This window comes from Carex rostrata, chromosome 10 (assembly GCF_964058835.1).
Source record: "Carex rostrata chromosome 10, lpCarRost1.2, whole genome shotgun sequence".
Taxonomy (NCBI): Eukaryota; Viridiplantae; Streptophyta; class Magnoliopsida; order Poales; family Cyperaceae; genus Carex; species Carex rostrata.
In genome coordinates, this window is record NC_135927.1 from 9950861 (window position 1) to 9976028 (window position 25168).

The following is a 25168-nucleotide window of genomic DNA, read 5'->3' on the forward strand; positions in this document are numbered from 1 at the left end:
GGACGCATCCCCTAGAAGCGGACCCAGATAGGGGGACCTCAGCTAGGCGATGCGACCTCATGATAATTTTCTCTAAAATACGTTATGGAGAGAGAAACTCATTTCTCACAACAACAACTCTCTCTCTCCTAGGTTAGAGCTTCTAAACTGTAAGTTGTTCTTTTCTCTCTTTTTCAATTTTTTATTTTTTTCAGTAGAATAGTAATTAATTTAGATAATTTGCAATTTTAAGTTTCTTTGTATACTCAGATCAAAATGGCTATTGTGGTATCTGTTTACACTGGTGGTGAGGTTTTAACAGGCCCTAATGGAATTTTTTACAGTATCGGACCTGTTTCTGTGATACTGATAATGCCGGGTACTTATTTGGTGGTTCTAAAATTGATTATCTGGGATTGAATTAAGGTCGGTATGATCTTGATATTCATGCCAAAATTAGCATGCCTACTGGTTCAACACATACCTGGTTCCAACTATTTCTTGTTTAGAATAATGGAGTCTGGTAGATACTGTACAACCAGATTATGAGTTTTCTTGGGGTGGGTACAAGGTAATTGAACTATATGTGGAGGTTAACTGAGTCCAGTGTCCCAATCCCTTTGCGAGGTTAATCCGAAGTGCTAATCGGGTTAACTCAACATCCTCAAGTCTGGTCCCTTTCCAAATTGACATGCATTCTAGTAGTGAAACCTCAGTTCAAAGGGACAAGCTGTCTAGTAGTCGCCCCCATCGTCGGTCCAGACCCCAGACTAACCAAAATGCTAGTAGTCAATCCCACCCCCAAGCAGACCATCGTTTTAGTAGCCGGACCGCTCATTGGGGTCATCCTTGTGATCCAAATGAAACCTGGATCCGAAAATACAAGAGGCAGAGGAAAATTGGAGGGATGTTGATCCTGAGTGCATGAGCGATCAAAGTGACCAGGAAGATATTAGGCCTGTACTCGGGCAGAGAAAATTCAAGGTGGATCACGGGTTTCGCATAATAAATGGCGAGTTTGAGCACCCGATTGTAGCTTTCAATGACATATCAGGATTTCAGGAAGCAAAAAAAAAAAAGGGGGGCGCATTGTATAGCTGAGGTCCCCTGTGCCGCATCTAGGGGAAGCGGCCCCCATTTATGACCTGCTTCTAGGGGATGCGGCCTGGGCATTTTTCGAATTTCCAGGTTTTGATGGTTATTTGATTTATTTATTTTTATTATGGTATTTAAAAAAAAAATCGGAGGGAGTAGTGGAGGCAATTTTATTCGAAACCATTTGATCCACATCAAGATTCGTACACAATTGATCTATGCGAATGTTAAAACTGTCCGCACAAATGTTAACGCAAATTGAACGGCTTTGATCAGACATCGCACCGTCCAATCTTAACTTGTCAAAAAAATGAACAGAGACCTCCAGTAACGAAGTATACACAAGACAAAAAGAGTATGTCTACAAGGAAACGCACTATGTGCAACTTTTCTAAAGCCAACGAATATAATTACGTATACGAGTGAAACAAGATTTTGTAGCTAGGCACCGATCAAACATAAAAGGAACGAAGAACAAAATTATTCTTACTTTCACGATCAAATGTAAAATGGACTGGATTTTATTAATTTATTACTGCATGCATATACATGCACCACTAGGGACGGACTCAAAATTTTCATCAAGGGGGCAAATAAATATCGCACCGGATTTAAATAGCTAATCAGGTTTAAATCCATTAACTAATTAGGTATTTGATAAAAAAATATTGCTTTAACTTGTACTTTCCTACACTGTGACTTGTAATTTCTGATTCTTTAACCTATAATTATAATTATCAATCATAATTTAAGAAATTTATTTTAATTTTAACTCTAAATTTATCCCAAATTACAATTCAAACATTCAGAGGAGGGCAAAAAAAATTTCAGGGGAGGGCAAAGTCCATCGGAACATCCCGAACTCCACTAAAACTCAAAATCCAAGGGGGGGCAGCTGCCCCTTGGAACACTGTGTTAGTTTTTAAAAATCTAGAAATCAATAATACGATAATTTTATCATATATATTTTGTTCATGAATTGGATGATTAATTATTTTGTTGCATTGAGTATTATTGCATTTATGAATCATTTCGAGTTAATGACTGAAATTGTAAAACTTCATAATATAGATGATATATACTCTTAAAAGTCTCTAATCAAGGTAATTAGCAGGAACACTAATTGAACACTACAAGGTTAGTATGTGGATTAAAAGATTGTCAAGTTTTATAGACCATGGACTAGAGAATAGAGATGTCATTTTAATCACATAGATATTTGTTCCAGGAACATGGTATTTGACAAACCCCGAATGAAACATTAAATGAAATTGTGTTCGTGTCATTAATGCTTTCATTCAGTGTTAAGTTCTACAGTATGAGGCATTCATCTTTCCTACTAAGAGATGTGTATGTGTGAGTGTTATCTAACGCTATCCATAAAAAGTAGCTATAACGGTAGCACTTCGGTATACATAACGGGTTATAATATCACTGGGCCCCTTGATAGAGCAAGGATTATCTGCTGGCGGTATGATTACAAGAGTAATCATATTTGATCATTTGCTCAAGATCAAGAAAAGATTAAGTTTGCAAGAATGACACACACATACCTTAAAACTGATCTGATAACTATGAGACAAAAGAATTAACACAAGTAAAATGGTTTACTGGATAGTGATATTGTACAGTACAGCATCATTTGTGTAATTGGATGGTCATGATGCATTTTGCTAGGTGCCTCTCATGATTATAGAAGTTAAAACAGTTTTAATTCTATTTACCAATATAACACAGATCCTATCGGGTCACACTGTATAGGAGCTACTCGGAGAATCTTGTTGATTAATTATAAGTTGATTATGATTAATAATAAGATGGTTATAATTAATTATATGTGATATAATTAAATTATAAATGTTATGTAAAAATGGCAAAGAAAAAACAAAAGGTTAATTTATAAGCGTACACGGTACGTTGTATAAAAGTTACTGAAACAACAACCGAGAGAAATATAATTGTTTAGAATGATTATATATATATGATTTGGATTTTAAATGTTAATTATGGATTTGAATTTTAGGCCAAAAGCCCATTAACAATTAAAGCCTTAATTAATAATTAAAGCTCAAATGCAAAAGCCCAAAACAATTCAAATTGATTTTGGGCCAAAGTGCAAAAAGTGAATTTTGCTTCTTCCTCTTGAAATCGCCATCTAGGGGTATTTTGGTAATTTCACAACCTCCTCAAATGCCTATAAATAGAGGGGTGAGGGTAAAGAGAAAATTACTAATTCACTTGATACGAATCGATTCGATAATCTATTTTCTCTCTTTCTCGGTTTTCTTTCGCGAATAGTGTTTCGATTAGAAATGAAAGTAATACGTAATCCACGTATAATATTTTGGGTTGGTGAGAAGTTTATTTGCGAGATTGGTGAATAGTGTTTTCCCAAATTTCGCAGTATTTCAATTTTTGCTTTTTAGTGAATCTGAATAACTGCAAGTTTGTGCTTACATGTTTTCGTCTTTTCTTGATAAATAGTGTTTTGTGAATACTGCGGTTTATAGTATTTCTGGCAATAGAAATAAACTACTCTTCGGCTAGTCCTAGTGGATAACCGATAGAAGCATCAAACCTCTGGTGCTCCGAGGCGAGTCGGTCTTCATTCCAATTGGAATTTGGAAACGATGTATAAATATTGAGGAGGGTTCAAATGCACCCAAATGCACCCTATATTTCAAATTCTTTTTCTCTGTTTTCAAAGTCTGAATAGTCAATCCGAACGTTAGATGCGATCTATATATTAAGATGTGCTTGGAGACCAAATTTTAGATTTTTTAGATTTTTTTTTTTACTATTTATTAAGCTACTTTGAAAATCGCTGATTTTACATTTTCTGGACCATTGGATCAGCGATTTTCAAAGTGGTTTAATAAATAGTAAAAAAATTCTAAAAAATATAAAATTTGGTCTTCAAGCACATCTTAATATATAGATCGCATCTAACGGTTCGGATTGACTATTTGAACTTTGAAAATGGAGAAAAAGGATTTGAAAGATAGGGTGAATTTGAGTGCATTTGAACCCTCCTCATAAATATTATATTAATTTATTTAATTATTAAATAGATTTAATATTTAGAAATCAAATAAGGAGTAGATCTGTAAAGGATTAAAGGGTCCTTGCAATGAAAGACTAGAGAGGGACACTTTCGGTGGTCTTTCCAGCATACCTCTTTAATCCTTAGCTTAAATTAGAAGTAAAAAATTTATTTTATGGTCTTTCCACAGCTTAAGCATAAACGGGTTTTGGCACCTCCGAAACCCAACACACTGTAGATCCGCCCCTGTGCACCACATCTTCTTTCAGATTTAGGGTTTATTAAGGACCGTACGTATATATGGTTCGCATCCCGCTGCTAAGCAGTATGAAGGGGTGAAAAAGGAGTGGATAACGGTGAAACTATATTTATATTCTTTTTTTATTTTTCGGATACAGATATGGATACAGATCGAATCGGATATTGATTAAAATAATATAAAAATATTAAAGTTCATAATGTTTATCTAATTATAATAATGAATAACATAATTTTCTCATAATATATATTAAAATATATGATATATATCTACTATTTGAAATCAGATATCAGATATATATCCACATCTAACTTTTCGAATACGAATCAGATATTATCCATACTGTTTCACCCGTAAGTATGAGTAGAGATATATCTTTAATTAGTATTTGTTTCACAAAGTATATATATACCACACTTCCCAAGCAAGAGCTATAGTATATATTTGGGGAATAAATAACAGCAGTGTTGAAGTCTTTAAAATTTGAACATGCAAGTTGGTGTTCCGTACAAGTGGCACATTATTTTCTCCTAATTTCTTTTTAAGAACGATGAAGCATATTCAAGTTATTAAACTCTAGTTATTTGTTGGCTTTACCAAAAAGTTTAATTAATCTGAGTTTCAACTATACAACTTTTTACACGAAAAATTGTCTTTGTCACTAGACTAAAAATTAGTTCTCATTTTGTCATTATTATTAATTCTTCTACTTGTTATTCAATTATTATCTGCTAAGAAAGATATGAAGTGGTACACTATGTTTGTGTGTGAGAGATTATAAGTTTAAAATCTGAATAAAAGAACTCATTGTAATTATGAAATAGTTGAATAGCTTGACTTCTAACTTGAAAATAAAAAATAAAACTTTCAAGCCGGAGTTTTCAAAATTCACTTGCTTAGCTAATAAAGCAACAAAAAAAAAAAAAAAAAAAAAAAAAGGGCAAACGGAGTTTGATTAATGAGGCGTCAGATAAGACTGATTCCAAACTTTGATGTAAATTACCTTCCATAAATTTATAAAGCGTTATAGACAGCCGAGACAAGGAGTTACTGATCATAGCGTTTGAAAGAACGAGCATGCAAAGATATTTAAATTTATTGCATTAAATGCATGTGACTTGCACAGAAGCGCGCACTAGATGTGTGATCTATACAACACAGGATTTGACAATGGCTTCAAATCAACAATAGTCAAGATTTAATATACAACACAGGATATTTAGGTTTATTTTAAACTAGTGGTGGAGAAGGGTCTATGTAAATGTAGAAGATGAAATCTGAATTTACCAGATCATTCGCTAACCCAGCTGTTCTCTGCACTGGTCTGGACCACCACAACAGGTGAGATTTCATGAAAAGACATATGATTCTCTGTGAGGTTAACTTGGTAGGACACCATTGTTTCCAATTTATGCTCCTATATTAGAACCTAAATTGCCGGCCGGAATCTTTTTTTAATCATTTTGATTTATTTTCATAAAATATTTATCTTACATATAATAAAATGAGTGAGTCTATGGTACTATGCATATCACGGGTTGTTACCGTGCTACGGCTCTATATTCGAGTTTCCAAATCCTAATAGTCGATCCGAACTGTTCATCTTGTTCTCCATATTAATATGTGTTTGGAGACCAAATTTTACATTTTTTGAAAAAATTTTACTATTTTTTTAGATATTTAGAAAATCACTTGATCCGAAAATTCTGGACCATCCAAAAACAGTGATTTTCAATAAATCTAAAAAAATAGTAAAAAAATTTCAAAAAATGTAAAATTTGGTTTCCAAACACATATTAATATGAAGAACAAGATGAACGGTTCGGATCAACCGTTAGGATTTGAAAACTCGAATATAGAACCGTAGCACGGTAACAAATCGTAATATGCATAGTACCATAGACTCACTCTAATAAAATTAACTAATATTATTTGGAGAGGAGGGTCCAACTGATTTCACTTTTTAGTATTTTGCTACACAAATATTAATTAATAGTATCTCTATTTTAGAACTTTAATAACTCAAAATATATAAATCTAATTCAAATATCAAAATGGAACCGTTAGGTGTGAATTTTTTTTTCTTTAATTTGCACATGTAAACTTGGATATTTCAATTTTATTTAATTGGTATCAAGATCTTCCAAAAATGTACTAGTTATTTTTTTATATGTTGATTAGCAATATAAATTTGTATGTACATACAGAAAAAAAAAAAAGATATATCACATATTTTATTTTGATATTTGAATTTTAAAATTTTATTATTAAAAATTAAAAATTAACGACATAATAGAAACACAAGTTTAAGGTAATTGAATCCTCTTTCAATTCTCACAAATCAAACTTACAATAATATCTAAATAAACGAAAACTAATACTTCTCTTTAGAGTGGAAAAATATCACGATGAAACCGATTTCGTCACAGAATGACTCGGTTACTGTATGAAACGGTACGGAACGGTACAGAACGTGTGTCATGTTATGTGTTGTGACTTACTCACGTGTTCTGTACGGTGGTCATCTTTTGAAAATTTGACACGGCACGCAAAAGATTTGATCACAGCACGGCGCATGGTCACGTGTAATTAGGACCATTAAATCTTGATCAAATGATAAATCTTGAATAACTTAACTTAAATTATGAAAAGAAAAGAAAAAGAGTTAAATGTGATCATATCTGACCAGTCATATTTAAACACGGTGTAACTATTCACGTACCGTACATGACCATTCCGTACTCATTATTTTGATCATAACACAATACGGCACTTGAAAAATTAACTTAATCACATCAAGATACATTTTCCACTTTACTTCTCTTTATATTGAATCCAACTAGCAAACGTAATTGATGAACAAACCAATTTGGGAACAGATTTTATCCTTTTATTGCTAGCTAGGTGAATTGATTCTAAATCAAATTTAGACGATTAGTACGTTTGTGTCAAGCAAATGGTCGGTGCATGGCTTCTGATCAAATATATGGAAGCAGTTAACAGTCATCGGCCCTCATTCCCTTAAAAATCTCCGGACTTTTTACACTAATCCTATAAATAAGTTCATTAGATCCAGTAAACTATGAAAACAATTCTATAAACAAGTTCAATGGATGTTCTGCAGATGAAACCGCGTGGTCCCAGATGAAAATGCGTGGTCAATGAACAAAGTACAATTGAAGTACAATCGACAGTTAAACTGGAGACCACCTTCTGTGAACATACACATATTATCCTGTGAACATACAAATATTATCCTGTGAACATACAAATATTATTCTGTGAGCATACATATTGTACTTGAAATTATAGCAGTTGAAAGTACGTCGTTGTCGGTTATGACAGTTGAAAGCGCGCGGCCGAAAAAGTATTCTGAAATCGTGTCGGAACTAAGCTAAAAAGGTAAGGTTCTTATACGCGGAAATTTTCGAAAGACTGTAGCCCGAAGGACGTTACCTTTTCTCCAAATATATATAGTAGTTGACATTATTGATTTATTGTCCCAGTCGATCTATATGGAAATGGGCAAACTCATGATCAAAGGTGATATAATTAGAGCATTTTCGTTATAAAATAACTGCAAAGAAAATATTATATATATGCTGACACGCTCAATGAAGCCAAGCTATACTTTTCAAAAGTCACAATTGGTATAATTTGTCATGGTTAGTCTAATCATAAATAACAAGTTGTATGAAATTAAGAATCTCGTCCTATTAGTTGGTAACTTCAAAGTTTGATGTGTGTGTGTATATATAAGAGTAGAACTAGAGTGTGTGTGTAGAATAGAACTAGAGTGTTCCTAATTAAGCTAGCTTATTAAAGAATTGGTAATTAATTTTAAAATCTATTGAAATAATTTTAAATAATAAATTCAAACTATTGAAAACGATTTACTTCACAAGTGACGCAATTGCATTTTAAATTTATACATTTTTAAATAAATTTAGTATAAAGTCAAGTGATAAAAAACTTATAAATTAAGTTTAGTACGTTCATTTTTCATTGTTTTTAACAGCTTAAGTTTATACTAAATTAATTTTAAAACTTATAAGTTTGATATTTAAACGCATTATTTGTGAAGTAGATTGATTTTAACAGTTCGAATTCTTTATATGAAATTAATTATATACAAAAATAATTTTGAAATTACATTTATAATAAGTTGAAGTGTCTTTATTTGTCTTCTCTATCATGCATCCAAATTAATTATATATAAAAATGATCTTGAAATTACATTTATAATAAGTTGAAGTGTCTTTATTTGTCTTCTCTATCATGCATCCACTAGTTTTCTAATAACAAACTGATAATTAACTCCACTTTCAATTTGTAATTAAAAAGAAATATCTCATACAATTTTTAATTAAAAAGAAATATCTCGGACAAAAGCATAATCCGGAGTTTGTTTACCACATTTATATGCAACTTAAATTTTTATTCACTTAAATAAATTGTTGGAAATATACTACACGTACGTGAATCAGCGACCTGCTGCGCAGTCCAACTTAGTGCTGCACAAAAAATTCGTAGTTCATGATTTGATTCCAGTTTGATATGAAAAAGTTTGTAAAAAATTCGATTTGAAATAGTTTGAAATTAATTCAAATCAAATTCAAACTGGACCTAATTCGTTCGAAATAGGTTCGCGAACTATTCTAGTTTGAAATTCAAAGTAACGTGAACCGTTGATTTCCGTTGATGACTTAAGTTAAACCATAAGGCTGCCCAGCCATAAATTATAACTCGTAAGTCATAACCTTCACTCTCAATTCTAAAACCCTAGATGACTTTCACCTCTCGCTTTCGGCGACTAGTTCCTTGTCGTAAAAAAGTTCGTAAAAAATTTGAAATTGAAGTAGTAAAAAATTCGATTAGAAATTAATTTAAACCAAACTCAAGATAAGTTCAATTCGGTTCAATTCATTTACAGCCGTAGTCGAACTAGAAGATTTAGATTGAGATACGTAAAATGCAATATGTAATATATATAGCTAAAATTTGAATTCAAGTTGCTACTATATATTACAAAATATAATTTTAAATACTAGACTACAAATACACTGAAATTTTACAAGGAAACTGATCAATATATAAATAAATAAATTGGACTATAAGTAGGGGTGTCAATGGCATCCTTTTACCTGTTTGCCCGATCCATATTGTATCTGATAAAACGGGTATGTGTAAGATTTTTTTCGTAAACTTATTAATTAGGTATTAGTACAGGTAAAGATTTTTTTTTCATTATCTAAACAGGCAAGGGTACGGATAAACCCTATTTCATACACATGTTATCCGATCAAGTAATTGTACGAAAAAATTATATATATTATATATATTTATAAGTATTGAAAGGAGTAATTTAATTAGTTTACTTGTGCTTAGTATGATCATAAAAAAAAATTTAATAAAGTACTATACATGTGTGAAATGAATGTATATGTTTTAATGTTTTATTTAATAAATAATTATTATATATGGTTGTTGTTGCTGCTGCTCTTCCTCCTTCTGCCTCCCCTCCTCTTTGTTCTCTTTCTCTCTACACTGGCGGCTCTTAATTGGAACCTCTGAGTGGTGACTATCCTGGTCTGGTTGATTCAGTTCCTGATCCAGTTTGATTCAGTGCCTTCATTGGAACTTCTGAGTGGTGACTATCATGGTACGGTTGATTCAGTTTCCAATCTGATTTGATTCAGTACCTCTACAATGTAGTCTGTCAGCAAGAACAAGACAATCTATGCGAACAAATGAAACAATCACTAGGCTTATATCATTACAGTCAAGCAAAGATGACCAAATTTGTGTCCACAAGATGCACGTATTCCCTGTGCGTTTTTAGTCTATTTATAGCTACATACTATCAAAGACACTCATTGTCTCATCTTATGTAATAGCTAATTTGTAACTCTTTGTATCAATAAAATTGTCTACGGGCTTTCAACCAAAAAAAAAAAAATTATTATTATTATTATTATTATTATTATTATTATTATTATTATTATTATTATTATTATTATTATTATTATCCATTATTTACTCGCTACTATTTTGTTATCTCACATAATGAATAAGAATAAAATACGAATAAGATAATTTATAACGAGTCCCTTATAAGCCGTTGAGACCCCTAACTGTAGGTCAGCCCCTCCTACTGGATAAACTATGTATCTCACTGTAATGTTGTCCGTTACACTGATACCTAGAAATATCAATCACCACTATTCGAGGAATTCATATCATCTGAGGTAACAAAACATTGTTGTTTATATCGAGACCATCCAATCAGAATTAGCACTAATATTAAAGAGACTCGTACATTCCGTCTCGCATTGGATTAGTCCTAATTCTAATCGGACGGTCTGATCTAAACAAACATATTCTTTGTTACCTCAGAGGATATTGGCGACTCCTTTTCAAGTCCTTGCTGAAATCCAGTCAGTTTGTTTTGGATCGGATGGACGAAAATCATACTTTCCTAATTGGGTATATCAACAATGCAAAATGAATCTCTCTTTCCCTGCGCTTACTGTTCTTTCAATAGCTTACCAGTGAAAATGACACTACTGCCCTGTCTCCTTCGTGTGATGTGTCAGTTATTAATTTGTTGATATCAGTGTTGCCCTCTGGTCCAGTAATAGCATGACAACCCTTTTCAGCATGGGTCCATTGAAAGGGCCCTTTGTTGCCACTTTCCAAGGATTGAAAATAACATACTGTAGTGCAAATTAATAGGAATTTTATACTTCGTTGTTAGTTTTCAACTTTTCATCCTCAAATTATTATTATTTTTTTTAAATAGACAATGAATATGTGTATTTTGTACTCTCTTTTTTTAAAAAGCATGTATTTTATACTTAGTGTTATTATAAAGTGTACATTGTACAATAATTATTTGGACGGTATACAATAATTAAGTATACATTTTATTACGGTCCTGACAATTAATGAATGACTGAGTATTCGTTGTGAAATAACAAAATTTCATATTTTGAAAAATCATATACAGTATCTGGAATATTGAGACAAGTTGTGATCAAAATGTGTTTTGATTTGATAAAAAAATATATAACAACTGTGAAACAAGTGTGTGTTAGCCTTGTCTGCATCATAAAATATCCAAATATGCATTCAAGATATATATAAAATATCCATGATGATAGTTTATGGATAGTCATCAGATCCAAAATAATATTTTAGTGACAACGAAAATAACACAAAACAACATTGGAATGCATGACCAAGTTGATATTGATTTGGATACGTACCCTGCTCGGTTAGAAGGTGCTAGGAACTTAGACAGCATAGTGTGGAAGAAGGTGGAAAGGGGAAAAAGCAACTGGTTAGAAGGTGCTAGGAACTTAGACAGCATAGTGTACCCTTACCAGGGGCGGATCTACTGTAGCACAGGGGGGGGTCAGCTGCCCCCGCTGGATTTTCAAAAATAGTGCTAAAAATCTGCTTTTCGGACCTCTGCCCCTCTCTGGAATTCAAATTGCCCCTGTAGCCCATTTTGGAATTCTAATAGACAGAACGGAGCCCATATAAACTCTGAGCGAAACAAATTAGCGGAGCTCAAATAGGCGCTGATCCCAAATAGCGAAAATTAGTTGAATCAAAATGTTTTTATTTTTTTTTTTTTTTTTAATTCAAAAGCAGAGGCTGTCAAGTTGAACCAAAATGTTGATTTCAAATTTCCTATAAATGTTGAATTGTTGATTTTTTTTCAAGTAATTTAGGATTTTTATTATATTGATTGGTATATTTTTTTGTTATGTTGAATTGTACCTAATAAGCTATTGGGTTTGAACCCGATAAGCTATTTGCATCCGATTATTGTCCCGTCCTGACAAAAATCCTGCGTCCGCCCTGACCCTTACAATAACTTCTTTTTTATTTTTAGAGAAAATTGGAGTTCTACTTGGATAAAGAGATTGAAGTGTTGGTTATTTTGATTTTATACAATGTATTAATCATTTTTTTTTGTTTTGACTTAATTATTTGTGTGCTAGCTATATGAAGGCAAATCAGTTTTGCCAACATCTTTATCCAGTCTAATCCTCAAAATTTAAATATCCATAAATGAACTTTTGTTTGGATTTTTACCTCATTATTTTTTACCACTAAATTAAAAACTAATTTTTACTGCCATTTGTTCCGTAAAGAGAATTTTCTCGTTCCTGATATTTGTTTCCTTTGTATCAGAGATTAAATATTTTAAATTTAGTTAGATAAAAAAAAGTTCGTAAATATTAAATATTTTGGTGATTTCATCTTCACTCAAAAAAACATTCCCATATATTCCAAAATAATGATTATTGAATATTATTTCGGAAAAGTGTGGGATTTTCTGAGGTAGATATCATCATAGCAATAAGGAGTTATATTCCTATAACAAAAGACAATAAAAAGTGGCATTTGAGATCTGAATAGTTTGGTCATAGACCCAAAAAGTTGGGCTTAGCCTTTGCCGAATTTTGTTATATTATTATAGAGGGCTAAGATTTCCTGCATAGCCCAATTAGGCCTATGGGCTATATTTTCATAACAAACAATCCCCAACCACTGCCTAAGAGAGAGAAGTAGAACTGTCAATGAAATATTTATCCAAATCCAATTCTTCAATCTGTATCCGCATGAAGGAATCTGGATATGAATTAAAAAATATATATATCTGATAGTTCATTGGATCTGTATATAAATATTGAAAAATTATCTAGATTTGCATTTCAATTTGCATGATCCGAATCTAAAATCCTCAAGGATCCATCAAGTAAGGATATTATCATATTTTTAAATATAATTTCAGTTGTTACAAAGCATATGTTTGAAGAAATTAAATCATAATTAGTCATATAAGTTAGTTTTATTAAACTCATTGTTTCTAAGTATAATCTTTTGAAAGAAAAAAATTTTAAGTACATATATAATATAAAATAATTAGATACTCATGTAATGAATATTTTTTATTATTTTAAACGAGTTAACTAAAACATTATATATGATCCAAATCTATTTGAAAATCCTTTACAATAATATATATGAATCCATATTTGAATCCTAAAAAGTATTGTTAAATATGAATTCATATATGAATCTTGCAACATCTTAATGAATTTACTTTTGAATTATACTCTGATTTCATAAAAAAAAATTGATCTATTGACAGCCATAGAGAAGTAATTCCTAATGCATATGTGCTAAACAGCATTTACCTGGTTGGAGCATTTTCCCAAAAATAGCTATCCTGATAAAACAAAAACACAAATCAAAATCTTACCTGATAATAATAGATGTAGAATGAAACAAGAAATCAACTGGTTGACTTGGTTTCAAACGGCTTTGCAGCTACAGCAACAACAACAAGGCATATTATCCATAAATTGAACCTAAATATAGAAATCTACAAACATATATTAATCCTCTGCATTCCCTCCATAACACCTCAGGAATCTCCCCCATTGTTTCATCTTCATATCACAATGGGGCCAACATCAATGATCCCTCTCTTTTGTTCTCTCCTAATCATCTCGGCCGGTGCCCTCGACATTCTTCAAATCCTCAAGTCCGATTCCAACGATTATAGCACATTTGCCAAGCTACTAACCGACACCAAGTTGGTCGATGAGATCAACAGCCGGCAAACAATCACCGTCCTGGCATTGAACAATGGAGCCGTCGGTGCCATCACATCCCTCCCTTCAAAGCTCCAAAAAGAAGTTCTTTCTCTCCATGTCATCCTCGACTACTATGACCCCGTCAAGCTTGACGCTCTCAAGCAAAAGACCGTTCTCCTCACAACCCTCTTCCAGTCATCCGGCCAAGCAACGGGCCAAATGGGCTTCCTGAACTACACCGAGCTACCGAACGAGAAACAAGTCTTCGGCTCCGCTGTTCCAGGCGCACCGTTGGATTCCAACTTGATTGGTGTTGTTGCGGCCCGTCCATACAACATTTCAGTCCTTCAAGTTTCTAAGGCGATTATCCCGCCTGGTCTCGATGGAGCCGGTAAGGCACCTCCACCTACTCCGTCGGCAAAATCCAATGCTACTAGCCCGACTCCTCCATCTAATGCTACCAGCCCGGCACCAGCAAATGCCGCCAAACCACCTACTGGATCTACAACTCCATCTTCGGGCAATGCTACTGCCCCGTCTAGTGGCAATGCCACTACCCCATCACCTAAGTCAGCACCGACACCTTCAGGTTCTACGGCTGCACCCGCACCGAAAGATTCTGCAGATGCACCAGCCAATAATGATGCAAGCCCACCGACAGATTCTAAGGCAACCCCACCAACTCAGGCAGCAAGCCCATCTTCTGACGAGGCAGCCCCACCTACCAGCGGAGACCAAACAAGCCCAACAGAAGCTCCTTCTGGCAGTGCCACTGAGGCTCCAACAACAGCAGAAGGCCCGGCAACTGATGCTTCATCACCTGTGTCAGCAGATGTATCTGACGCTCCTGCAGATGGGCCCACTGCTGGTGTCCCTGATTCAGATAAGACCTCAGCAGCTGGTAAGGTTGCGGCCCACTCCATCTTCGGGTTGGTAGCCATGGGTCTTGTGCTCATTGGTGCTTTGTAATATATTGATTGATAAATTGAATTGTATGTTCATGAATTATTTATCCGAGTGATCTGACTACTGTTTCTAAAGGAAAGGTGTTGACTGGGAAACTTGTCCAAGGAAAAGAAATGCAGAGAGATTTTTTGGTTGATGTAGTTTGTAGTATGGAAATGTTACAACAATAAAATTTATTCACTGATAAATTGTTATAAAGGATATGAAAATGAATTAGTCTAACAAATCAAATTTATAGTTTTCCGTTAGTACTGCATTAATAAATGAATTTAGTTTTGATCACCATAATATGCATGGTCTAACAGCATTTACTTTAAAAAAATCTTAACAAAATCCTTCAAATATCAAATTTCATTCTCACCCTTTAATCACACATCAATTACAATAATTTAAATAAATAGAATAGGATTTGACTTAACTAAGTTAAATCCACCGCATTTTACTTGATAAACAAGTGATGAAAGAGAGGTCAGATTCAATGCTTTAAGCAATTGTAACAGCCATGAAAAAATGGCCGACCCACACCTCTATATACAAATCCCTAGTAGATCTATAGCGTAACCTTTCAGCCAAAGCCAGATTAATATTCTATAACTTCAGAAATGACAAGGTAGTGAAATGTTTGTCTGGATATGTAACTTAAGCACCTTGATCAAGGCACAATAGAAAAACTATAGGTTATTACAAAAAAATAAACAAAAGGTTTAGCTCAAATGTTCCCATAACATGCAAATCATAAAACTTGAACTATCTCACAGGATTGAATTTGTGCTAGTTTTGCTTAGTCTCTTTTTATTTATTTACAAGAATATAATTTAGTTTATATTAGTAAAGTAGTCATCTTTCCCTTTTTCTTTTATTTTTTTGGTTCCTTTCGTATGCACTTATACATGTACTTTTTGCATGGTTTTGTACGATGTAAGATATAAATCTCCAGGTGGATCCATTAATGAGTTTCCGAACAAACATACCCGTTATCACCTTTGACCCATAATTTCATAACCTCATACACACTCCTCTTCATGTATAAAAGCCACCACCAAACCAAAAGCACTGAAGAAACAAATCATAAACTAAAATCAAATAAAGAAATCATGAAGGAAACAAAAAAGAGAGACATTCCTTCCACTAGTGAGGAGCTCATCAACGGATCCTCGAGGGGGTACTACCGAGATCAGGGCCGGGTTCCGTTCCAGTGGGAGTCAGAACCCGGTAAGCCCAAGAGCCCTGATAATGTTGAGTGGGTCCCACCACCAAGCCCCTCCCCTGCCATGCAAAGCGCACAGCTGACTCGTGAACAGAAGAAACAAAAGATAAGAGAGGAGCTCTGTTTGAGTAGACACAGGTCAGGTTCGTCTCTCATGCCAGTAGAGGGTTGTTTTTTAAACCCAGTAAGGGCAATCCTGTGCCGCACGGTTAAGAGGTGGGACTTGGTGCCGTTTTTCAGATCCGATTGATGATGCAATTATAGAACTGGTACCAATAAAATTTTCAATAGTTACAGAAGGGTTGTAAAGATTGGGTACATTAATTTGGATCATTATGTACTATTATGTTCACATAAAACATAAATCTGTATAATAATGTACTAAATTAATTCTTAACACTGTCTTTGTTATTGCTTGATCATTTGTATATTCTCCTTAGATTCATATGTACTAGTATGTTAATACAATAAAGAACCATTAAAATATACTTGCAAAGAGAAAAGTGAAAAAAGTTAAAGAGATCATAGATTGCCTGACTAATGCATAGTACATGTACACTTAATCTGATCATAGATAATAAGTGCCCACCGAACGAATGTTAATAATTTAATGCACTAATATCCAAAAATCATAAAAAGACCTATTTCTCCAGGAACAACTCCAATTAGAGCAAAAACCGATGCAGCAAAGTTAAGTCCAAAAGGAGCAGCTCTCTGAAAAAAAAGTTAAAGAGGCAGTTGGTAGTTCCTCTTGCCAGAGAATCTCAGAGTGAATGAAACATCCTTAACAAGAGCTGAAATTGTGAACAGGCCCTGCCAAAAAAAAAAATATGATAAAAATATCAAGAGAAAGAAAATAGAGATTTCAGTTCACTTCACTCGAAAAAATATTTGATAGAATAAACAAAAATGTTTTTGCTAATTAATGGAAAGAAAAAGAAGTACAGATTAGTAGGTTAGACAGATATATAAAAACATTTTTTATAGCTAACTTGTAATGTTGGGACTTACTCTATGTGCCAGTATCAGTAATAGGAACATGCCAGAAATGGACAGCCTCATTTAATGACAAATAAAAAACCTCTTTACCTGTATTGAACAGTCAGCAACAGTCAATCCAAAGACAATGTTAGTTGTGGCATCAGGACCAGGTCACTACCACTTGTTATATTAAGAAAGAAAAAACAATGATGAAACCTCTGCCTTATCAACCTGCAACTGGCTTTACATGGAGAATAAACAATAACAACGAAGTACAAATCTAACCATACCTTCTCATCGGTTGACCTCACTTGGCAATGGACGGTTAAATCCACCCCGTCGGTTCATGTATTGCCTTGGCTGGCGCTTGGTCACAGCGCGAACCCCGCTGATATCAGCATCTGGTACATGCTTCCCTTTTGTGGAGTCAAACCCTATAGGTATTCCCATCATCTTCATCATCTCCATTTCCTCTGCAGTCATGCCATCTATTTCATCTCCAGTTCGCCCCGCCTGACATTTCACAAAGGTCAGTTGCTTAGAATTTTAGAATAATTCAAAGGAAATATGAAAGTGATGCATAGTAATCAGGATGGTATTAGTAAGATTTAATTACTATTGAGTGCTACTATAGGTAGAATACAATCACTCCATCAAAGAAAAACAGCTAATTTGGGGGTACCAGCATGTAGCAATCAGTCTGGTCAAAAAAAGTTTACATCTTGTTCGGATTAGGTTGTCTAGTGTGCTGCCTTGTGGTTTTGGTACAATTTGGACTTTTAAAACATATATTTCCGTCCATTTTTCATCCCATATTAGCTCAATACTGGTACCATACCATACTGGTACAAACAATCATTGACAATTATACCTGCCAGGCCGTGGAACTGGTAAAATAAGGTTCGAAAGAAAATAAGGTTACTCTCAATTGAAGAACGCCAGTGAACTTGGCAAAATATTTCTCCCATCAACCAAATAAGAATTGTCTATTGTACCTTATCCCTCCCATTTTTATCCCTTAGTCAGAGTTATTCCGGCATTTCTAGCATTTGGGAATTATCCCAATACTACTACTTAGTAGGATTTTAGCCATCTCTCCTAATTCCTTAACAATATACTATCTATATAACTAATACATTATACAATTAAACAATCATATTGTGTCAGAAAAAATTCAAACCTCAGAGGCCTTATTATCTCCTCCTTCACTGACCGAAGGCGCTGCTTCACCACTGGTTTTCTTCTTCTTTTCATGGTCAGTGCTTTCCTCACGCCGGCTCCTCTTGTTCCGATCCCTATCCCAGTCCCTCTCTTGTGACCTCGACGCAGACCTCTTCCTCTCCCTTTCCTTCTCCCTCTCCCTTTCTTTATCTCTATCTCTATCCCTATCCCTGTCCCTACCCCTATCCCTATCCTTCTCTCTGTCCTTCTCTCTGTCTCGGTCTCGGTTTCGGTCTCGGTCAAGATCTCGGTTTCTATCTCGGTCGCGCTCGCGGTGGCGGTCAGGAGTAGAGGAGCGGCGCCGGTCTCGATCTCTGTCTCGGTCTAAGTCTCGTTCTTTGTCACGGTTTCGGTCACGGTCATCTCGGTCTCGATCGCGTCGTCTACTGGACATGGTTTCTCTTACTTCAACTGAGCTAAGGCGAAGAGAGAACAAAGGAGAGTTCAGAGTAGGGTTTAGCACGAACTTTGCCAAATTTTTGTTCTTTCAATTACCTGCGTGACCCTGAAAAGATTAAAAATATCGCGAAAACAGGGCTACGAAAGCAGAGTTCAGGTATCCGGTGAAATGAATTGCTTACCCGAACTTTTCGGGTAAATATTGAACAAAGCATATTTGGCTTCGTGCAGCGCATGAACCATTTGCAGCGTGGTTTTGATTCAATAGTTAGTGTGCTGCATGAAGTTAAAACATATCTATTAAAATCTTTACCCATTTTTTCTACATAACATAGAAAAAAAAATATATATACAGATCTGTATGGACTATGGACCAATTCATAAATTTTCCCAGCGGTTTCTCCCTGGCCCAGCCTTCTGGGAAAATCAGTGGTTTATAACTTTATATAATTTACACCGGGCTGGTCCAGTGGGAAACAGCTGGAAAAATCCACGGCAAAAGTTAATACATCTTGGAAATTTCTTTTATATTTTGATCAGCTCCTCAGCTTGATGTGTTTACTAGATATTAGCTGTCAAATTGAATTTTATGTATAGAATAATTTATTAGATGTGAATTGTTACTTAATTTTCCCAGAGACATAATATTGTTCTAAATTATGCCAGAGACAAAATACAAAACAACCTTCTACTATTTATCTTCAATGATATATGAATTTGTTCCTTTTAAGGTAACTCAAATTTTGAGTCTGAATCCGCACCGTCCGATCAGTTTTGACACAAATACTAATATGATCTTGGGAATTTTCAAATTAATCCAAAATTAATCCAAATTATGATGGAACGATTCAATTCTAACTCAAAATTTTATTTACCTTAGCAAATCCGGATCCCAAAATAGGATCTGGATCGACGAAAATTTACAGCGCAGGAGAAGATAAGTACGCATGATTCATTGGATTCCATTTGTTAACCATGAAATTTGCAGACAAACAAAAAAGAAAGACAAAAGATTTGGAAAGCGAACATGCACAAAAAGTAACACTAGGCCAAGTGGGCAACTATCAAGTTGTTTGCTACATTCAATTAATTCCTAATAGAAATCATTGATCTAACATCTATATACCCAAATCACAAACACAAATCATTGAGAGAAATCATTGCATACATCCTACACAAATTTCATTGATTTTATTTATTTAAAAGAGCCATTGCATGTATACGCTAATTTTTAAATTTTCATTGAAAAGTTTGATTTGAATCAAACATGCCAAATCTGTCAACTTAAAAAGGCTCAATACCTTTGAGCTCACTTAAAATTGTTTATATCACAAATTCATCACTATTACCAGATAACAGAATGGCACAAGTTCTACATGATCTAATATCAATATACATCAGATCAGAGAATATATTACCAAAACCCTTAAATGACAAATGCTGAACGCCATGTAAATGCTACTTATACAGAGTTAATGTAACTCCAGTTACATTACATGCTAGCAACAAAACAAGCTCTAGAAACTTTGCACTATTTTAACATTGTAAATAAAATTTCTCAAAACCCCTCTTAGTCCTTTTAATTTGGATTTTCCCTTGACGAAGAGGAACTGTTGTTTTATCCAGCAGCTGGAGCTGCATGAAAATTGAGCAACCTGATATAAAAATTAAATAAAATAAAACAAAGCATTCTCATCAGTAATAGATAGTATGAATTCAGCACCTGACTAGTATAATACCAAAATGGGATTACACAAAAATCACTTACTGTTGCAACTCTGAAAATTAGACAGCTTGACCTTTACTAATGACATCCTTTGTCTTACTTCCTTTTATTGTTTCCATCTCCTACAATTATAAAAAATTTAACAAAATTTTAAAAATGTAAAATAAATTGCACAAGCCAAGTTCTGATTTGTATTTAACAAATATAGCTTCATTACCGCCTCATGCTAGAGCAGCATAAGCTTTTCTAATTCAATTCAGGCAGGTCTACTGTGTTGAATCCCACTAAAAATTAGTTTCAGGTTCTTTTATGTTTTATTATTTGTCAGATGAACCAATAATTATTGAAAGCATGAAATCTAAACAAACAAAACACCAGAAGGGAAAGAAGCACTTAAAAAGTGAGCACCCAAAAAGAAGATAATCATAAAAGCTAGGCAAGGAAAGAACCTTAGAGTTGGTCTCATAGTAATCATTAAGGGCCCATTGATACTTTGATTGGTCCAGCCCGAACCAATTCGCCAAGTACTCGTCCAAACTTGAGTGGGCTACAAAAAATATTATTATAATTTAATTTATAAACATGAACTTTGCAAGTATATATTCAGTGAGCAACAAGGAAAAGAAAGTGACATATCAATGCAATTCATGCACCTACCAAGTTTCCAACAAGAGTGAAGTAGTAAAGATAGTTTAAATTTAACCAGTAGCAATGTCTCGATATAACAAGAAATGCACAATTAGCCAAGTTTGGTCTTATATCAAATCAAGGATAATTGGTGCTAATCTTTTTCCAATTCTAGATGAAAACCTACATTCACAAATAATGTCATGTTCCACTAATAGTATAATTCATCAGTTATTATCCATATAACAGACAAATTTACCTAATTACCATTTTGCCCTTCTATTTCTATTACCTAATTGACACAAAAATCATACTTGTCACTTGTCAGGATAAATTATTCACATAGAGAAAATGAAAATAAAAGAATCCACCCATGTTTCTACTTGATAAAATAAAGAAGTTATCTTTTTTTCCCCCTTTTTCAAAATAAATGATGCTGAGCAACTTTTTTTCCATTTCGTTGCAGAAATTACAAAAGGATTACTTTGAAAAACAATGCCCAAATCACCGAATTCAGGAGTCAGGCCACTGAGTAAAAAAGGGATTTAAGGACCCTTTTAATGTTTCTATTGGTAATGCCAAATGCAGTAAAAATCAAGGATAAAAAAGATAATCTACAGGACTTCGCACAATTTACCAGAAACAGAAAGGACCAAATTATAATTAATACTCGCTCCTACCTTCTTGTACTCTGGCGACAGCATCCCAGAAGAATCCAAATGCCGATCCGTGCGAATTTACATCTTTGCCCTTCTCGTACTGTTTAGGCGGCACTTGAACTGGCGGTGGAGCTACAAAAACCTTCTCCTTCACCGGCGAGGACAAATTTGTCTTTTCCGGTTTGCTCACTGGACTCTCTCTCGGACTCGGACTCAATTTCGGACTCGGACACGGACTCGGACTTGGTGTCAGATTTACTTTCGGACTCGCGCTTGGACTTAGACTAGATTTCGGAGTCGGGCTTGGAGACAACGTCGGATTCGGGCTGAGGTTCGGGTTCCGTTTCGGACTGGGTGTGATGAAAACGGTAAGGTTACCGGCCTTGCCGATGAAGGGAGGAGGCGTGGCCTCACGTGAGGCCATGAGGGAAAGAAGGAAAGGTCACGTGAGAGGAGGTGGAGAGAGAGAGTTCAACGGAGGGGTTTCTAGGGTTTAGTTTTGGCGCTTGGAGAGGGAATGGGGACAGGAAAGGACACAAACCATTGAGAAGGAGCGGAGCAGCGGGGAGTGTGAAAAAAACAGCCCTTTGGTATTTTCCTGTTTGAAAGTTGGAAAAAGGAACGGAGAGAAAGACAGATGGGGGTACATATTCTTAGGTGCATGGATAGATTTGGTCTACGGTTAAGGTTGTAGACTATTATGTGATAAGGGTTTTACACTTCAGTAGTGGGAAAATTAGGGATGAGGTTCAAAATTAAAAATTAAAAAAATTTGTTTATTAATATATGATAATTTTGTTATCATTTGGTACATATATCTTGAATCATATAAATTAAATAGATGACTTCTTCTTTGTGTATTAAGATAATTTTTTCATGCAGTTTATCATCATAAGCATAAAAAATTTGCGCACAAACAAAATTAGAAAGTTGAGTGTTTTCTAGACATACATATAACTTAATAAGATAAGACAATGATGTAAAAGCAAATTCTTACCTTTGCATAAAAAATTAAAAATTAAAAATAACAATAACAACAACAACAACAACAACAATTATTATTATTATTATTATTATTATTATTATTATTATTATTATTATTATTATTATTATTATTATTATTACATAAAGTTGTAAATTTACTTTGAAAATTTGCCGGTCACATATTCCTATCGATCTAATACTATATTTAATATATTATTTATGAGGAGGGTTCCAATGCCTCATGTCTTTCATACCTCATTATACCTCATATTTTATTTCTTTGTATTCAAAGTTTAAATTGTTGATCCGAACCATTCAACACATAGTGACAAGATACCCGAATTATACCCGTTTAATTCTTTTTTGGGGTGATGCCGAACAGAACGTCGAATTATTCGGTTGACCGAATTAAACCTGAATAATTCCCGAATTTTACGAACTTTTCCCGAATTTTTCCAAGAACAAATTTTTTTTGGTTTTTTTTTTTTGCTCCCTTGTAGGACTGAGATTTCTGATCCGAATAATTCCGAATCATTCCCGAATTATACCCGAATTATTTTCGAATCACGAATTTTTGATCTCGTCGAACCGAACTCGAATAATTCATTTGTCACTATGATTCAACATGATGTATATACTAAAATATAGTTAGGGATGAAATTTTATATTTTTTTGAAATTTTCTACTTTTGTTAAGATGGGTAGAAAATCCCTTTTTTTTTAACGGTTCAAAAATAATGATTTTGTAGCTATCTTAAAAAATAGTAAAAAAAATTTAAAAATATAAAATTTCATCTCAATGCATATTTTAGTATAACTGTTATGTTGAACGGTTCGGATCGATAATTTAGACTTTCAAAATGAAGATATAAAATATGAGGTATGATGAGATATCAAAAATATGAGGCATTGGAACCCTCCTCATTATTTATATAGTGTATGCATAGTATAACTTTAAAAGGAGGATTGTAAGTAATTACCATCATATTATAATTTCTCTAGAATCAACATGCATTGTAAATATTTGTGTTGCTACTGAAGTAATATTAAAAAAATTCAGATTATGATATTAATATTATTACTATTAATGCATACCAGCGTTGTACTAAATGTGATCTAATTTCCAATTCTCATGACTAATCTCATCTGTTCCAAAAAAACAAGTATGAACCATGTGTTTGATAGTTTTGCTTTCATCTAATTTTTTCATTTTTAAAATACATCGATCCAAAGGACCTTTGTCTTCATGACTTCTGTTTGCACACGGACCACACTTCGACACCTACATAATTTGGACCCCACCGTTGCACCTAAACACTGTTTACTCGATCTACAATAGACCAGGTCTATACAATCATCCACCGTCCAAAGGACCTTTGTCACTCCGGATTCGCCGTTTCGAAAGATTCGTCCAGTTGAGCGTAAAGCAAATAAATTCCATAATTACCCCTCAAGATCTGAGTTATAGCGGGAATGTCACTGCACAGTGACCCCCATTGCGCACATTTAGCTTCCCGGAACAATTGACAGTCAGAATAGTAAGGTTAATTTGGTAAATTAAAGTACATCAGTAAAAACTGTAACTGGAGAAATACCGTAGATCCTCTGCAGCTCTGCTTTCTTTTATGTTTTATCGAGTTGTTCTTTGAACTTTGAACCCGATTGTTCTCGTATAGTCATATGAGTAGAACTAGGGTGCTCTTAAGCTCACCAAAGTGTTTGGTGAGCTTGACTCTAAAATTCATCAAATCAATTTCAAATGACGAATCTGAACTGTTGAAACATGCCTACCTTACGTGTGATGCGTCTACATGTGAAATTTTTAAACATTCGAATTAATTTAGTATAAAATCAAGCGGTCAAAATTAGAAGGTTAATAAATTAAGTCATATGACTAAATCTTAAACGGAAACGAGTCGTTATACAGTGAAATTGTTTATACCGGACACAGAAGATCAGATAACTCGCTTCTAGGCTCTGTGCACTACGGTCTACAGTTCTACACTGACCGACTTCGTCCTTGGTAACCTGAACACTAAGATCAGATCGGCAAGGGATCTTCTGTGTCATCTTATTGGGTGTTCAAATGAAATGTATTATTTCAGTATTATAATATGTAGATGAGGGACTCTGAAGTAGTTTAATTAAGCAGCATTGCACGTGAAACAAGGAATAAAGACAAGGATTAGTTCGGTACGGTCCATTGTCCAATGTGAGCAACTTCAAAAATGTTTTCCTTTCCAAAACGCACATCCCGATCTGTTTTTTAATATTTAGTCGAAGATAAGTAGGAATGTAGGATGTCGGCGTGTACGGTTGGGTCCGACGATGCCATTTCATAATGCATATTAAACTTTTTTTTTTCTATTAAAGCCCTTAGGCACTCACACAAAATACTCGCACGAC

At 34.2% G+C, this 25168-nt stretch overlaps 3 protein-coding genes across 5 annotated transcripts; 1 reads left to right on the forward strand and 2 right to left on the reverse strand.

Moving 5' to 3' along the window:
* Nucleotides 1-13677: 13677 nt before the first annotated feature.
* On the forward strand, nt 13678-15041 carry LOC144560702 (uncharacterized). The gene has a single exon (XM_078309950.1). It carries the CDS (start codon nt 13859-13861, stop codon nt 14960-14962), a length of 1104 nt encoding a protein of 367 aa, XP_078166076.1. The 5' UTR covers nt 13678-13858; the 3' UTR covers nt 14963-15041.
* Nucleotides 15042-16675: 1634 nt separating this feature from the next.
* LOC144560918 (uncharacterized) lies at nt 16676-18866 on the reverse strand. 3 transcript variants are annotated; one of them, XM_078310134.1, is made up of 3 exons: nt 18328-18866; nt 17438-17660; nt 16676-16960 (listed from the first exon to the last, which is right to left on the reverse strand). In XM_078310134.1, exons 1-2 carry the CDS (start codon nt 18760-18762, stop codon nt 17442-17444), a joined length of 654 nt encoding a protein of 217 aa, XP_078166260.1. In that variant the 5' UTR covers nt 18763-18866; the 3' UTR covers nt 16676-16960; nt 17438-17441. The 3 variants fall into 3 exon arrangements, with proteins under 3 accessions (XP_078166260.1, XP_078166259.1, XP_078166261.1); XM_078310133.1 differs by having other exon boundaries at nt 16676-16979; nt 18328-18865; XM_078310135.1 differs by lacking the exon at nt 16676-16960 and adding an exon at nt 16991-17255.
* A 1203-nt stretch (nt 18867-20069) lies between these two features.
* LOC144560970 (uncharacterized) lies at nt 20070-22402 on the reverse strand. Its single transcript, XM_078310193.1, has 4 exons — nt 21801-22402; nt 20943-21040; nt 20536-20615; nt 20070-20422 (listed from the first exon to the last, which is right to left on the reverse strand). The coding sequence occupies exons 1-3, from the start codon at nt 22201-22203 to the stop codon at nt 20553-20555; spliced, it is 564 nt and encodes a 187-aa protein (XP_078166319.1). The 5' UTR covers nt 22204-22402; the 3' UTR covers nt 20070-20422; nt 20536-20552.
* Nucleotides 22403-25168: the final 2766 nt, after the last annotated feature.

Excerpts from the sequence above, each read along its gene's own strand:
- LOC144560702 (XM_078309950.1), top strand. The coding sequence starts at position 13,859 with ATGGGGCCAACATCAATGATCCCTCTCTTTTGTTCTCTCCTAATCATC.
- LOC144560918 (XM_078310134.1), bottom strand. The coding sequence starts at position 18,762 with ATGTCCAGTAGACGACGCGATCGAGACCGAGATGACCGTGACCGAAAC. Across the intron at positions 17,661-18,327 it reads GAGATAATAAGGCCTCTGAG|GCGGGGCGAACTGGAGATGA; the intron begins GTTTGAATTTTT and ends GTGAAATGTCAG.
- LOC144560970 (XM_078310193.1), bottom strand. The coding sequence starts at position 22,203 with ATGGCCTCACGTGAGGCCACGCCTCCTCCCTTCATCGGCAAGGCCGGT. Across the intron at positions 21,041-21,800 it reads TGTCGCCAGAGTACAAGAAG|CCCACTCAAGTTTGGACGAG; the intron begins GTAGGAGCGAGT and ends TATTTTTTGTAG. Across the intron at positions 20,616-20,942 it reads ACTATGAGACCAACTCTAAG|GAGATGGAAACAATAAAAGG; the intron begins GTTCTTTCCTTG and ends TTATAATTGTAG.